The sequence below is a fragment of the Helicoverpa armigera genome, chromosome 19 (genome assembly GCF_030705265.1).
Source record: "Helicoverpa armigera isolate CAAS_96S chromosome 19, ASM3070526v1, whole genome shotgun sequence".
Lineage (NCBI taxonomy): Eukaryota > Metazoa > Arthropoda > Insecta > Lepidoptera > Noctuidae > Helicoverpa > Helicoverpa armigera.
This window is the reverse complement of record NC_087138.1, coordinates 9460280-9476957: the sequence shown is the minus strand read 5'-3', so window position 1 is coordinate 9476957 and position 16678 is coordinate 9460280. Positions and strand designations below refer to the sequence as shown.

Sequence of the window (16678 nt, the reverse complement as noted above, 5' to 3'; positions counted from 1 at the left end):
ATGATTCAACGTTGACGGAAGACAACATCGACGTAGTGCAAGAGTCAGTTCGTGAAAATCCTACTCAATCCATTCGTAAGCGTTCCAATGCATTAAATACACCCAGATCGACGTTACAGCGCATTTTAAAGAAAGCTAAGAAATTACCATCCATAAAAAATTCAGTTAATACAGGAATCAAAAGATACGCCGCGCAATGAACGCGCAATGGTGGCCGAATCATTGTTTTGATAAAACTCAAGCACACAAAAACCACGGTCCGCTACGGTAAAACTTTCCATGGCGAATGAATTCCCAAAGACCGTTGATGCTATCCCCGCACCCCGCATGCCATTCCCGCGCGCCATTTAAATTTTATTCGAAATTTAGATTTCAAAGGACTTATGGGACACCCAGTATTATATTACACTTACAACTAAAGTGGCTTTGCATTTCTAACTAAACGGTGGGATACAGATTAAAAGAATTTGAATATTTTTTGCTTTTCAATGAACATTATTATCTACAGTTTCCAAATATCAAGAATATGTACATTTTCATTAATATCTCGGTTTAGCTGGTTTAACCACGCCACAATTATTGTGTTCAGTTTGCTTCATAATAAACAGAGACTTATCAGAAGTGAAAAGAATGTTGTTATTATTGTCAAAAGCCATGGCACCAATAGTAGGGAGCTTCGCGACTCTTACAAGAGTAGAATACGCCACATTCTTTGAAAGCATAACTTTGTAAATACCATCCAACCACCAAGCGTACACATTACCATCTAAATCCATAGTTAAACCTCTGAAGTAAGCATTTTTAGAAATACGATGCACAGTATTACCTTTACTCACAAACAAACCTAAATTACTTAAGAATATAACATAATTAACGTTTTCTTTTTCTACAACTAAAAACTTCCTGATTGGCCAATCTTCCAATATCGTTTGGAAGTAATCGCCTTTCTTCACAATAATGCCTTTATCTTCATACCTCGTGAAATATAATTGATTTTTGTAAAACACATTCGTTATCGTATCACCTCTACTACTGTAAGATGAAAAAGTTTTCAAATTGTTATCTAAAATAAATATTCCATCACTGCCGCCGAAATAAATCAAGTTGTTTGCCTGATCTATGTCGAATGTTCCGAAATTAAGTATCTGAGTGCCAGAAATTATTCCATGTTCATCGGGGTGCTCTAGATCCACGAAGCCGATCTTGTAATATTCTTCGTCTTCAAATGTGGGTTCGAAACTGAAGTATAGGACGTCCTTAGATCGCTGGAGATCTATCTTGTGAATAACGATGCGTTTTCTGAAGGGAGCATCGAGTTCTAGGAGATGCGATATATTATAGCACGTGGTGTTCACTAGGACGCATGACGGGCACGGAGGTTCTTCTACGACATCGACGATGGCTGCCGTAGAAACCGCCAGAAGGAACGCGAACAAAATCATAGTTGTATCTGTAAAAAAATCCCAGAATATTAAAAAGGATAATTATGAATAAAAAAAATCCCGAGTAAATTATGCTTACGAAAAACCGAAATTTTATTTTATTATTTAACATTCTGCGAAAATTCCAACGCTCGTATGCTACATAAAGGTTTTATTTAATCTACGTGGAATCGAAAAGTACATTTTTCTATCAAAATAAAAAACACAAATGAAAATCCAGTAAAGAAGATGCATAGCAGTACTTGCTGAACACTATGTGTATAGTTTGGTGCGGTGTTTTTCTAACAAAACCAATATACATGGCTCCAAGCTTTATATTACGAAACATATTTTCAACGCGAAGTTCATATTCATTCACTCTCTGAGCCAAAAAACGCGGGAATCGGCCACAGTTACACAATACCAAACTGAACCAAAAAAGCTAACTTAGAATATTTCATATGATATACCTGTTCACTTCACCGAATCCGAGTCAAAATCCGAACAAATCGAATACATTTATCGAGATTCACTATTTTTATTTTTAAAACGTTCACGTCACATCGTTCTCGATTTAAAATAAAGTTACGAATAAAAAAAGCTTAGAGTAAATACGGGCCAAGGCTTGACTAGCGGAAAGCTTATGAACGAATCTAGGGCGCGTTTGTAGTAAGATCGATAATGTCACGCGACGTATACTCATTAAATATTAAACGCTATCAGCGGAATTAGAAGTGCACTTAGCGCATTGAAAACTGTGTCACTGAAACGAATGAGGATCGATTTCATTGGATTTTGTTTTTCTTTGTTTCGCGATGGGTAAAGAAAACCTTACCTGTCTATGGTCTGTTTATAAAATACCTGATTGTCTAAGAGCTTTTTTAGGTCGTTTGTTTTTTTTTTATATAAAAACTATAAAAGATATTATTTAAATTATAAATATTTTTTTTACTTTACAGTGTAATCAGATATCGGTACTTACAAATTAATAAAATAGGGAGACGAATATCAAAAATGTGAAATTACGTTATATTCATCTTGTACCAGATAGATTATGGTAGTTTGTATAATGATCCTCTTGCCATAAAGCATTAAGTTGTTCCATTATGAGCTCAGCATGGATATTGCATAATAAATCTTTAGTAAACAATCTTGTGGAACAATCTCTGTATAACTTTGTTGGTAACCGGTTTTCTTTTCACATTGTGACTCTGTGATTCATTTGTATTATAAGTTTTAAGTTTTTATCCCCTTTGTTTGTTTTTGAGTAATAATTTTGTCTCCTATTTTTGTTTTTTAACAAAAAAGTCATAATCCTCCGAGCCTTTTTCCCAACTATGTTGGGATTGCTTCAAGTCAGTAAGTCGTAGGTATGTGTTTATTTTGCTTGAATAACACCGCAGTATTATAAAGCACTCTAAAACTAAACGGACTTTTTTGGAAAAAAACATAAAAACACAGTTAACATTTCATGACTTTGCCATCAAATCTTCAAAAAGCTACACTCTTACATTAAGTACATTTCGTTTCGAAAATTATCTGAAAAAAACTCATTACTTCACCGTCTTAAGTCTCAAAATGCAGTTTTAAAATAATTTAAAGCTGTTTTAAGTTTGGTACGTTTAAAGCTAAAAGGAAATGCTCTTGTCCTGAACATGTTTCCGGCTTACGGAAGCGACAGCTTTGAAGAAATATATTATTTACGATACAAGTAACCATTTTAAGCTTTTATTTACTTGTTGTTTAAACAGAGTTTAATATTTTACTTTCTGTTATGTTCCAAATTCGTGTAATATGGAAATGGAATCGGTTCCTCAATTCTAACCAGCATATTCGTATTATATGCGATGAGAAAGCGTCTGACATTGTTTTTTTTTGACGGCTTCATGATCTTTCCATCTACTATTCTACTACCACCATATCATTCACATACCAGTTTTGATTTTTCATCATGGCTCGTTGCATGCATCAAATGTCTTTTTAACAACACTCGGAATTACAATGTTGAACATTAGAATCATCTCCGACACATAATATGCATTTACATATAGCCCTTAGCGACAATTTGAGTAGGAACAATCAACTACCTCTATCTTCTTGTATGCATTATAATGGGAGTATATGCCACACACAATTTTTAACACATTTGAATACTCTGTAAATAAAAAGTAACGTTCGTCGAGAGTCTTTTGTTAATATTTTGTGAACCGTGAACTCGGTGCGTGTGATGCCATTTTTACAAGCTAATTGTTTTTTGCTCCTTTTTTGTGTCGGTTATAGTTACTTTATTTATTTTTGTGGTTTTTGTTTTCAATTAATTTGTATACTTTTACCAATTGTTATTGATTTTTTTAGTAAGTATTTTTAAACCTTTATTGGTTCATATTGTTTTGTGTCTGCAGGGTTTATAGATTTATGACTGGAGCAAGGCTAACATGGCTCAAAGCAGTAATAGTAGTAGGAGTGGATAAATTAAATCTTGCTGCATTCTTGTATACCTATGGGGGGAAAAGACATTCTATGCTCTATACTGAAAACGGGGCTAAGTGTAGTATCGTGATGATATCTATTATAATGATTTAAGTATGCCAAGGCTGAATCGATGCAATTTTACTAAGAAACAACCCAAGTATTTAAAATCGATACAGGTTTCCATAAAGTGAATTTATTGTCAAAATTGTAGGCAGCTTTATGTTAAGCTACGTGTACCTAACTTACTGACTTTTACGTACACAATGCTACACTTGAATAAATACTTTACGCACCTACGCATATAGACAGTAAAGTTGCTCAAGCTTTTTTTTTCAATTCCTCTTTTAGACGACGTAGAAATAAGTAAAAGTTCTCACCTTTTAAAATTAAAAAAAATCCAAAATGTCGCGTCACATTTTCACATGGCCGTACAAATATAAACAAATACAAAGTAGACAATAAAACGCGCGCTCCCTATTCCGTCAGGACGCACAATGTGTATCGTTTGTAACAGCTACCTTTTAAATACCAAATTACCACATATGTTTATTGCCACTGCGTAGGAATAACAGAAGTTTAGGCTCGTAATATGATAGTAGAATACAAATATACAGATTTCAATTGCCTATAAAAATAGGAATTTGGTGGTGTCAATGTCAAAACAACAAGAGAAAAGCCATTAAGTTCTATGAGTACCTATTTGTGAGACTTTTCAGTTTACAGTCTCATGTATTTGCGTTTCTTCTTTCTATATCCCCATTGAATTAAATATCTTGACTTAATAATAAAGTAAGTACTTTGGTTTTATTTCGAAAATTAGCTCAGGCATGTATCATAGCAACAACAATCAATGCGCGAATCACGAATTGCAGTGATATAGACTAAATATAGATAATTCCGACCTTGATAAAGTCTATGTGCTCTCTAAGGCTATAGACTATCTATATGTTTAAGTAGTTTTGGCCTGAAAGCGCATATTATATATTATTTATATATTCTTTCTCAAGGTTAACTCTATCCCTGTACCAAATTTTGTTAAAATCAGTTCAGTGGTTTAGACGTGAAAGCGTAACAGACAGACAGAGTTACTTTCACATTTAATTTTATAATATTTATAAAAGATTTATCATCGCATTTTACGCTGTCTGATTTATGTCACATTGGTGTCATTTTACATTAAACAGATGCTAAACATTACGCACATACATTTTGACATATTGGAATAGTCGTATCAAATCCCTATTTCATGAATGTCCCTTTTTCCTACTTATGAACCAATTATGTGCTACTTGTGCTATATATGTTAACTTAAACGACAATTTGGAATTTTATTTTATTTTCAAATATTTAGATTTAAAATGCAATTTTTATATTTAGATCTTCTGTTTTTTTATAATTCAATCTGGTATTCAAGTTGTACTAAGACTTTTATCTTGGATCGCGACTTGATACGTTTTCTGCATTTACAGAAGTTGATTAATAGGTTTTCCTCCTCAAATTACAATTTAAAATAAATGCAGTTCAATTGGCACAACATTGATCTTGTTGACTAAATAGGTCTATTTTCAACTCAGGTCAAGATATATAGCAGAATAAAAACTTCTTCGTCTTATCGTGTATTATGGATCGATCAGAGATAAGTGCTCTTAAAGGACTTCTATTTAAAAGAGATTGATAATCGGAGTGTGAATCGAATATTTAATAGAGACGGTTTAAAATTTTTTAACTTTATTTTTAGACTCTTCAATAATTAAGCTGTCAGATTTTTTTGCAGAATTTAACGAAGAGATCAAGAAATCTTGAGATCCTGTGAATCAACGCGGTAATATGACAAGCTTCATTCATCTGTGGTTTGTCCAAAAGGTAGGACTACAAATACGTAAGTATATAAGCCCACTTATTAGCCCAATAAGGGGCACCTAAATTGCATCAAGTCTCTTTGAGGACTCGTTAGATTGGTAAGACTGGTTTTTCTGGCTTCTGACTACTCGGAACGACTGCCAGAGCTCTTTAATTGCCTGCCTCATCAATTTAACGTGCTTTCTGAAACACGGAGGAACTCCTTACAACAAGATGGTCGCCCATCCATGGACCCACCGCGCCAACCGTTGCTTAACTTTATCGATCGACCCGTGCAGTTGTTACATGCATTTCTCTGACCGTAGTACCCTCGGATCCACCGCATGGCCACAGATAATACAACGATACGGTAGGTGCACAGTCAAACAAAACGTTAGGCTTGACCGGTGAGAGTCACATGGGACAGTATTAATTATTGTTCAGCTCTGTGCTGGCCATGGGTCAATCAAATACCGTTATTAAATGAATCTGACAGTCGGACAGTCAGAAAATTTGGCGGTATGTCCATGTTAGCTATAACGACTATCTATAATAATATTAGGTATAGAGCTGAACTGCTGAAGTCTGTTTATTTGCTTGAACGCGCTAATCTCGTGAAGCTATACCCATGTTTTAAATGATCCTCCCACCATCCAGATTGTTGTAATTAGAAACTACATTTTTTTTAAAGCTGGAAAGAAAACATCAGTATAAATAAAAACATCAACTTCAGAAACAATATTGTTTCGCGAGCCGTTCAGTTAAACAAAATTATTTTCACTTTGCATACGCTTTTTGATAGGTTTTTTTTTAAAATAAACTTTTGTTATTTTAAAATAAAACAAAATGCCATCTGCCGAATTGCCATTAAAAACTCTGCTTCATAAACTTGACGAAAGAGCACCATTTCTTCTCATAACTTCTCAGAAAATAACTGTTTTAAAAATGATTATTATAGAACTTGTTTATAAGAAATACCTACATAGTTAGGTACATGCAGCCATCCCAAAATTTCCCAAAATAAATGTAAATACAAACGCTTCTGTTACATTTGCGACTGAAAACTCCCAACGACAATATTCTCACTCAGCATTATAATTGTTGAACACGGTCCTAATATACAGAAACACTTAGGGAATTGGCGACAAGCAAATACAATTATTAGATATATTAAACTAGCGGCGGTTTTAATCTCAATATCTTGTCTGAAGAAAACACGCGCTTTATACCAGTCTGTTGTTTGTAGTACCTGAGCATTCAGTAGAGGATCTATCACAGTGGGCTGGTGACTTCACATTTATTTCTTCTTTTTAGATACTTCCTTATGTACTAACCTTAAATACTCCCCCTATATAACACTACTTATGTACTTCCAAACGTACCTCCTTAAGGCTCCGCACTTCGAAAACAACAGTTTTTTCGTCGGGTAGTATGAGGCCTGGATACATTCTATAGATCAGAAAATTTAACAGTGAGTAGTCGAGGATATTGACCAGAGAATATGAAAAAAACCTACTAAAAAAATAGTCTCACACATAGAAAAAAAAAGGCTTGAAAATGCCTCTCGAAAAAATTTTTCGTCAGCTAATTCTCAAAATATTCAATGGTAACCTACACATGTTTTATCACTAAACGATAGAATATTTCCTAAGCTAAAGAAAAATACCACATATTATATGGCTTTATAAAGCACATAAGGAGAAATATTTAAAAAACGTATAAAATTCAATGTCAATTTTCATTTCATGAATTTTACCTTCTGCCAGACGGCGTTCCGCCGTGAAGACGAATGGTCATGTCGCTTTGTCATCCAATGACAGTTCATCCTTCGTATTCCCAAAAATAATATAAAAAAATATATTTGTAATAACATCCTATAAGTTCTTTTTTTATGACTGAAAGTGGATTTATTTTAATGTACTACATATAATTTGCTACATGGAAGATGATCATGAGTGTTGTGGATACTTTACTCTTACAAAAAAAATGTTTTCAAGCGTATGATGTGAGATTACAGTTTTAGACGCCTTCCACCGGTCTTAAAAAATAGGAACATTAAGATAATGACCGTTAAACTCAGGTAAATATGTGATTCCATTCACAAAATTTATTTATTTTCCAAATATTTATTTGTATTAGATTGTTAGGTTGTTTATTGCAAAACGTAGTTGTCATGGTAGCCGAATTTAAACTGTCATTGCTTGACGCGCAAGGAGGTTTGTGTTTGTAGTAATTTATTTTGGAATCTGACTAATAAGGAAATTAAAAATGATTTATTTACGATAGCGAAAAAGAATTATTTACGTGAGAACGTCGAAAATAATTAATTATTCCGTAATGAGTAAAAATATGAAGTAAACATAGAAGTTTTGTTTAGATATCATATCAACCATTTCGGATGATAGAAAAAACGATTTATAAAATTTATATATTATTATGATACAAAACCACTTATTTGAATTTCTACCGAGGTGATCATTCTTCAGTTCAAGACTACTCGTAAAAGCAGTTGGACCCGAAATTAAAAATAAACCTGATCAAAAAAGCCAAATAGAGCTTCATTGGAAGCGGTGAAACAAAGAACTAACAAAAATGTATAGCAAAATGTTGCTAAGTTGCCATTCAGAAAGTAACGGGTTTGTGAAGATATGACTATTTTAAAGAGCATTTTCTCTAATTTCCTGGGTTCATGTCTTAAAATTACGATGTATTTTTCGCGACCTTTTTTATAAGATTGCTTGAAGGCAGTTTTACAACCAAACTTCTGTAATGAAGCTAACGATGTGCCTATTTCTCAATATTGTGAATGTTTTGTGCAGTACACAACTGTTTTCAGTCTGTCAGTTATACAAGGCGTGGAAATGGTCTCTATGCCTTGTATGCCTATGCAAACAATATTTGGCAGGGAAAATCATTACAACGAAAAGTCCTTAGGAGTTTGGGCGTTCCTGGGCTTACGGCGGCCAGCCATGAAATTGGTATCAAACGATAGCTCTAGTAGTAATTAGAAATAACTTTTACTATGGGCGCTATCCCGCGGGACATTTAGGAAAAAAGATATTCGGTTATTTTTGCATCAGAAATGTATGAGCTGAGACATCCATTTTTTCGCAGTTTTTGATATAAAATTAACTTAATTCTGTTATTTCTTAGGTATTTGTTTTGTTATTTCTAATCAATCCTGATCATCTGATATAGGTTTCTATTAAAGTATTTTTTTGTTCTTGTATGAAAAGTAGCTCGTCGCTAAATAGCGATTTCTTCAATGTTACAGAAAGCACTTCTAGCTATGCTTATGTGGTCCCGGCGGGTTATTCCCGGTAACACCCTTTCGTCGACACTGTGGACGATCGGGAAAAAAAGTTTCGTTCGTTCACAGTGTTGACGAACGCTACTTATTATTTCGGGTAATTCCCATTCGGTAACACCGTCGTCAACACTGTTGACGATCGGGAAAAAAAAGTTTCGTTCGTTCACAGTATCCATGAATGCTGGTTTTTATTTTTAAAATATAGAAATAAAAATAAAACATGTCATGGATTTTTAAAGTGTAAAATAGTTATTATGAACATGATAAGGCTATTTTTTATTTTCTAGTTAATTGTGTTTTAAAAGATCTAACATAATCCATTAAAACATTTTAAAAATCCAAATATAGGTAAAAACCAGCATTCATGGACACTGTGAACGAACGAAACTTTTTTTTCCTGATCGTCAACAGTGTTGACGATAAGAACGAAAGGTGTTACCGAACGGGAATTTCCCGAAATAATAAGTAGCGTTCGTCAACACTGTGAACGAACGAAACTTCTTTTTCCCGATGGTAAACAGTGTTCACGAAAGGGTGTTACCGAACGGGAATAACCCGTCCCAGCTATGTTTATTCACCTTGGACAGTTGTTATGAGTAATCAGAACCCGTTTAAGGCGTACCTTTTAACTGGGTTGTGTGACAATAGGTGGCAAAAAAGTTCAAAGTTCTTCGGTTTTAAAGTACATCACGGAGACAGAACTTCATAACAGTAATTATAGGACCACACTTATGACCACACTACATTCGTTAGTCCCAAAATCATCGCTGGCCGCTGATAGCCCGGGCTCCGTAGAGATTTGCCCATTGTCCTTTAAGTAGTTTTTATTCAAAATCCAAAATTACCTGTAATCTATAAAAACTCTTATCTCATACCATATTCTATTTTGACCTTTGTAGGAATATTAATCAAAATTATAAATGAGACGTCTGTTTGGGAACATATTAATGTGAATCATTTGTTTGCGATTTCTAAAAAATCTAAAGAAAATTATTGCAAGATTATTATTTGTTAAAAAAGTTTAGTTTCCTACTGACTACCTTATTCCATCCAGTGAACACAGGCAAGGATACGAGTTATGTCAAAAATCAGTTGTCGACTGTTTTCGTATCGGCGAAAACGTGAGCGGCGCCCCGAAGTGGGCTCGTACCTCACCCCCTTAGGTTGTCGATTTTGACAAGACAAGGAGCCTTAAGCACTCCCATGGGGATGAACCATGATTATACTTGTGTAAAAAAAAGCATTTCAGCTTCACCTATTTATTTAAAAACAGACAAGCATTGAAACCTGAAACTTTTGTAGCATATCTAAACATTGTATCCTGCGTTCGATACCCAACCAAAGGTCAAACAAACGACCTATATATTCATAGACAGGTAGGCTTTACCGTATTACTTTTGCCTCCCTATAATCATGGCCGAGTATTTCAACAAACCTTTACCTGGTCCGTGAGGTTGCTCACGTACAACGTAACAAATAAGTTGGGCCCCAAAAGTTACGGCTTACGTTACTTAGATTAAATAACTTGGATACTAAAGGAGGCAATATCTGTCCCGTAGAGCACGAGAATCGCAATTAATGACGTTTGTTCCTCTCAAATTTTGACGCAGTGACATTTCGGAGGCTTTTATGGAAGGAAGGTTCGGGAACGGATATAGGATTGTTTATCGCTGTTTGTAGTCGTGACGATATAAAGACAACAATTTTGTTTTAGCACCTAGGTTCTCTGGTATGCTCAGCGAGCCTAATTGCTCTCAAATCTATAAATATCAAGACTTCGAGTTACTCCCAGCAATTCTTTACGAAAGTTAAACATCGAAAATCAACGCAAAAAGTAGGTTACGTTAAATCTAGATGACGACACACACTTTAAATTAAATGTCATTCTTATTTACTTCTTCTTTATTATGTTTGCAAGCGCACTATATTCCTGAGCACAGATATCAGTAAAGCACTTTGTCAGCGCTAAGTGACCGCTTGTCGTCCTACTCCCCACTTATCTTACGTACCGAGATAGGTGCTCTACACACCACTAAAGCCTGCCCAACAGATTGCGAACATCTATCAACTAACAGTTCTTTGAAAACCTTTTTTACGAGACCTTAAGATAAGTTGGCTTTGAATTACATCGACGCGAAGTGGCTTCTTCCTGTGATTTTGTTTTGCAGAGCATTGGATTTCCCAGTCGGATTAGTGAGTGATTTACATATTTATTGGTTGCTGTGTATATTTGTTCTTCATCTTTAATATCTTGCTGGTGCAACAATTTTAATGATAAGTAGGTATCTGGCTTAAAGATGGTTAAAATGATAAATCAAAGAATAATGAAAACCGTCCTCCAAAATTCAAGAAAACCCATGTAATACAGCAGGGTGCCTTTCTAACAAATACACTCTACATCACTAAACAATTTGAATAAGTTTAACGCCTAAGTAATCCTATTCCCAATCTAGTAATCTCTTATTATCTGAACACACGACGTAATAACCCACTTGCCATGCAACCGACACCACGTTCCACGCTGTACCTACGTCAGGAAACACAAGTTCATCAGATTGAGTGACAAGGCTGGTCTGATTGCTCCTGACCCCTCACCCCTGGGATTAAGCCAGGCCATCAATCTACGACACGACACGGGTTGACAATACTGTTTCGTGTACCAAGGATGGGTGTAACGTGACTTGGGAATTTCTGTATAAATGTAACATAATAAAATGCCTGTTTTTCCCTGAAGGATTGTACAAAGGTATAAGATACCCATGTTTCGAGCGTTATTTTCATGTCTTAAGAGAGTAGTCTGCCTAACTGACCGACCTCAATCCAGTTACCCGGGTAATCCCTTGATAAGAATGGTACTACTGCCGGATTCAGCAAGAGTATCAATTGTTTACATGAAGCAACTGCCTTTCTGACCTCCTCAAGAGTCACCCCTGTAACCTTAACCCTTAGTAATATTGATTGTCAAACTCTTTGATTGTTGACTACCCATAACGAGTGCTTGCGGTGTCCAAGTGAAAGTAAATTCTCACTAGCAGGATTTAAACAGCGCCTTGAACTTCCACACCACCCACATTTTGCTGATCATGTACCTACACTGGAGTCACGTTCCAGCCAAATGACGTTTATGGGAATACGTTCTCACGTTAGATTCCGGGAACTAAATTGCGTGTTCAACTCTTCGTGTATGGTACGAATTAATTGTCTAAAGTCGTATTGTTTGCTCTTGACTTCTCTGTTCAGGGCAATTGATTTGTATTTGAAACTTTGATGGACAAAAATATAGTTGTCTGACCAATTGGAAGCAACTTTTTTTGCTGATTCTGTAAATTGTGGACCATGATGATGTCACAATTTTTATATTAACAATGGGTTTTCATTGAAGTAAGTAGGTAGGTTCAAAATGATAAAACACTGAATAATTTAGCAAGAGTTTAATAAAAAAATGCAAAATAATAAAAATATCTCCAAATATTGAGCCTTAACGCTAGGATATCTGTAGGTTTACAACATCCAAAAATACAAAAATTACACGCACTCACACAATGAGGGTATCGTCTGTGATCATATATTACATTACATGTCACCTTTATCGATAAAACTGACAAATGAATCGTCTGGAAGTTTCCTTATTTCTTGTTATCGATCAATTTTATCGATAAAGGATTAGGGAAAAGATTCAAGACATCTAACGCCGATTTCATAATAATTTAAACGTAAAAGGAAACATTGGCACTAGATTTCCAATTTTGTAGCAATTTTACGTATTACATACATAAAGGTTTTGGACGAAACAATTTAAAAAGTGACGAGGAAGGTTTTACGTTACAAAATTAATTTATTGTCATTTCACAACTTTGGTAAAGGGATTGTTTAGAGAGCAAGTTTATGCTGAGTTTTTGTGCATGTCAGATAGTCTATAATTTGACGATTTCTTTACAAGCTGTGGGATTCAGGTAAAATATATTTAGTTGCAACTTCATTTATGTGACTGAGAATGTAATAAAATAATACTGTAGAACTTTTTACTGTATAATACTCATCATAATTTATGTTAATAACACAGTATGCCTAATACTTTAAATTCAATAAATTATAATATTTCTTCAAGCTGAGCACACAGAAACTTGTATCATCAGAAACCGTCAAATGTTACTTTTGATTTAAATCTCTCAAGATTATAGATTTAATAAAATAAACAGATGGGAAATAGGGTGTGGTCTGAGTACATGATACCATTAAGATGGATTCCGCTTTTGGGTATGTTATCATACAGATAACAGTAAAGTTAACTTCTAAAAAACAGAAGCCTAAACCAGATTCAACGATGTAGTAAGGCTTGGACCAAAGCTGCCTTAGAATTTCAGGCAAAAGCGATTTTTTGAAATATAATTGAGCCCATGAATGACTAGGCTTTAAGTAATCGTTCAGCTTATAAACCCGCTTTAACTTAGACCACAACCTCTATACCTCTAGGACTTTACTCTTTCACAATAATCATCTTGCCACGTTTAATAGTTTTTTTACCAAAGGTGCGTTCTTACAAACAAACGATATATGGGTGATTTACTTTATTATTTGATATGAATATAATGTGCAATAGTATGAAGCGTCTGTTGTCGGTGATGTTCGAATATATGTAAATAACTAGATAAGAAAAGTGGTTGGATATCTAGTGTATCCTTAAAAATGTATATGAAACCTTAGTTAAGGTTTATTTATGAGCAGTCCATGACACCTTCAGTTTCCTAAAGCTATAGGATGCTATTGTTGTATCTTGATGGTAACTTGGTAAATAGAGTTTACTAAAAACAAATATTTTTTTGATAGTATATGTTACCATATAAAAACATCACTGACAACAAACCGCTTTTAATCTAAACTAAAAAATATACATAGAAACCTTAATTATAAATTAATCATAAAGTAATACATTTTGAACATATTTTTTAAGAATCTTCCCATTTAAAGTATATATTTTTGACTAGTGAATAAAATTACACCTATTCGTAAATATTTAAGTAAAATACGAAAGCCTGAGTATGACATATTCGAGTATCGTCTCGAGAGAATGCATTTCGTCATACTCGCTCTTGTAGGCCTATTGATGCGCTTTAACTTTTAATTTCATGACTATAAAGTTCAATTTTGAATGGGAATATTTAATACATAATTTTAAATAAAATGAGATTCCATTTTAATACTAGGTACAAAATCTAGCTATCTAGAACTGTCTGTCAGTTACCAGGGAAGACAGACATTTTGGAATTATATAAGAAATAGGGATGAGACATGTCACACAGCAACTTTTACAGAATTTCGTCTAGACTCATTTCGACTTCGAATAAATACTTTAGACTTCTGACTTGACTTGTTGTTACCGTAATGTCTCAAAAAAGGAAATAAAATATAAACTAATACAATTTCAACACATTGACAAGAAAAACATAGTCTTTGGCGTTTTGAGCAAAACGTGATGGGTTTATGGCATCAACTAGCGGTTCTAAGTCGCGCTTTCATACGTTAAAGATATTTTTTTTTCATATACAAAGACTAAGAGAAAGACACGTTGAAGACGAAGCAAATTATGTCATGTAAGCAAAAAGTGAAGTATATTTATAACAATATTCAATAAACTGTATAAAATTAACAGGATGTCAATATAAATTAATGCATGTCTATTCAAATGTAGGGAGTAATTCATAACGCCATTAATATTCTTTTCATTCCATTTATTTAATACTTCCTACTAGTTGTAGGAAAGCGACTATTGTTGGTATCCAAATCAAGTGTTGCTTATGTACATACATAAGCAGTCATTCTATTATTTAAACTCACTCCGACTTCAACGTGCTTTTATACTAACTTTATAATCATTGTAAATCTTGTTTGAGTAATTAAAACACTTTCCGTTTCTAGAGTACTTTTTTAAGACCAAATAAATGCGGAGAGAAAATACATAATAAAGATTCATTATCAAAAATTTACAGTGATTACAAGGCAGTAACATTTCTAGCAATATTAATGGTGACTATAGAATAATATCGGTTACATAATAAAATGTCAATTCCCTAATAAGTATGAATACCCTACACATCCTTACATACAAGTATTAGATACAAATCATACGTATATTCAATATTTCTTGTTATTTCATACATAAAGTAAATACGCAATATAAATAAATGCATTTTTTTATGGCAAAATGTAGGAATGTTGCGTTGACACCTATTTGTTTAATAAAAACTTTATGCGATAAATCGATTGGCGTCGATACTAAAAGTATCGATATGTTGAGTGAAGTGACAATAGTCGACTAATGATTTTTTTGTAATTTTGAGCATTGGAACGTTGGAGTTGCACAGTCGTTATTAGAACAAATATGGGGTCAATAAGAAACGCGATATAGTGAGCATTCTATGAGCATGGTTGGTTAAGTTTTGGTCGAACATCAATGAGATCACGAGTTAGCGTTTAATAGCAAATAATTCATTTAGCAGTGCGGCGATGAAAGTGTGGCCGTGAGCATTGAATTTGATATCTTTTGTAATAAAAACCTGTGAATTTGGAAATAAGAGTCGTCTTTATTGATTCTTATTCTTATGTCATTAAAATGTTTTTGCACCGACTATACAAATGTCTATTATGTGACCATTTTTGTGACTTAAGTTTATATTAAGACCCAAACGAGGTTATTATAACACATTTTTTAAATATCCTGATTTTAGTCAATTTTAATTTCATTGTCTTATTTGATGAGTAGCTTTTTGAATTGGGATGCATTTAATTCACGTAATTTTTGATTAGCTTTAGCATTTCGACAGTCCTTATTTCCAAACTCCACAGTATATTTTGACAATGGACTTAAACTATAATCAGTACATATTATTGGACTTATGTGCCGACTTATTATTCTAGTACTCTACAATACCACGACTATTTGATATCTAAGATTAAAATGTAAAAATGGGATCGACGGGAAAAATTTCTAGAAAATATTTAGAAATCCCAAGTTATTGGTAGGTATAAAAAGTTAATTTTATTCTGCGAGGGGGCTATACCTGTTTTGCTTTTGGCAGTACGTATAAAGATTAATCGTTTCACAAAGTATAAATTCGTTAACTGTTATTTAAAGTTTTTTTCAAATTCTCGTATGTACAGAGAAAATTCTGTCTTGTGTCAAAATACCAGAAATCTGGCTTTCTATAAAAAGTTGACGAAAAACTTGCCAAATACAGCTTTATGCGTACCGCCATAACAAGTCTACGGGCGGTCAGTCGAGTACATACAACGCGACCGAATACGGGAGCCTCTAAATAACACTACAAGCTAGGGTTGTTCAATTGCACTTGGTTTAGTCGGGTTACCTCACTGATCCCATTCGGCTTCGTCAACTCCCTCCATGCTGTCTTGCTCCAGTTTCATATTCACTGCTACCTTTGCGCTTATGGATTTCATTATCTGTGTTAAAAAGAAATTATACATGTAGGACTAACTGCAATGGGCATTATTTTTTTGTGAAATTTCAGATGCAAACGCCATAGAGAATGAATACATGAATGAAGCAGAGTAAGGAACGATAAGTAGAGATGCCATAATGCAGGTAGGTCTGACACCTTCTATGTCAAAAACGAACGAT

The 16678-nt window shown here is 34.0% G+C and overlaps 2 protein-coding genes across 3 annotated transcripts in view; both read right to left on the bottom strand.

The window, feature by feature from the left end:
• Positions 1-472: 472 nt before the first annotated feature.
• Positions 473-4400, bottom strand: LOC110382599 (uncharacterized). Of its 2 annotated transcripts, none has more exons than XM_021343243.3 (2): positions 4271-4400; positions 473-1450 (listed from the first exon to the last, which is right to left on the bottom strand). In XM_021343243.3, exon 2 carries the CDS (start codon positions 1440-1442, stop codon positions 540-542), a length of 903 nt encoding a protein of 300 aa, XP_021198918.3. In that variant the 5' UTR covers positions 1443-1450; positions 4271-4400; the 3' UTR covers positions 473-539. The 2 variants fall into 2 exon arrangements, with proteins under 2 accessions (XP_021198918.3, XP_021198920.3); XM_021343245.3 differs by lacking the exon at positions 4271-4400 and adding an exon at positions 1892-2070.
• A 10370-nt stretch (positions 4401-14770) lies between these two features.
• The window catches only part of LOC110382600 (coronin-7), a 28469-nt gene continuing 26561 nt past the window's right edge, over positions 14771-16678 (bottom strand). The window contains exon 23 of the mRNA XM_064039332.1: positions 14771-16500. Within this exon, the coding sequence (XP_063895402.1) occupies positions 16408-16500 (93 nt within the window). The 3' untranslated portion in view covers positions 14771-16407. The remainder of the gene's footprint in view (positions 16501-16678) is intronic.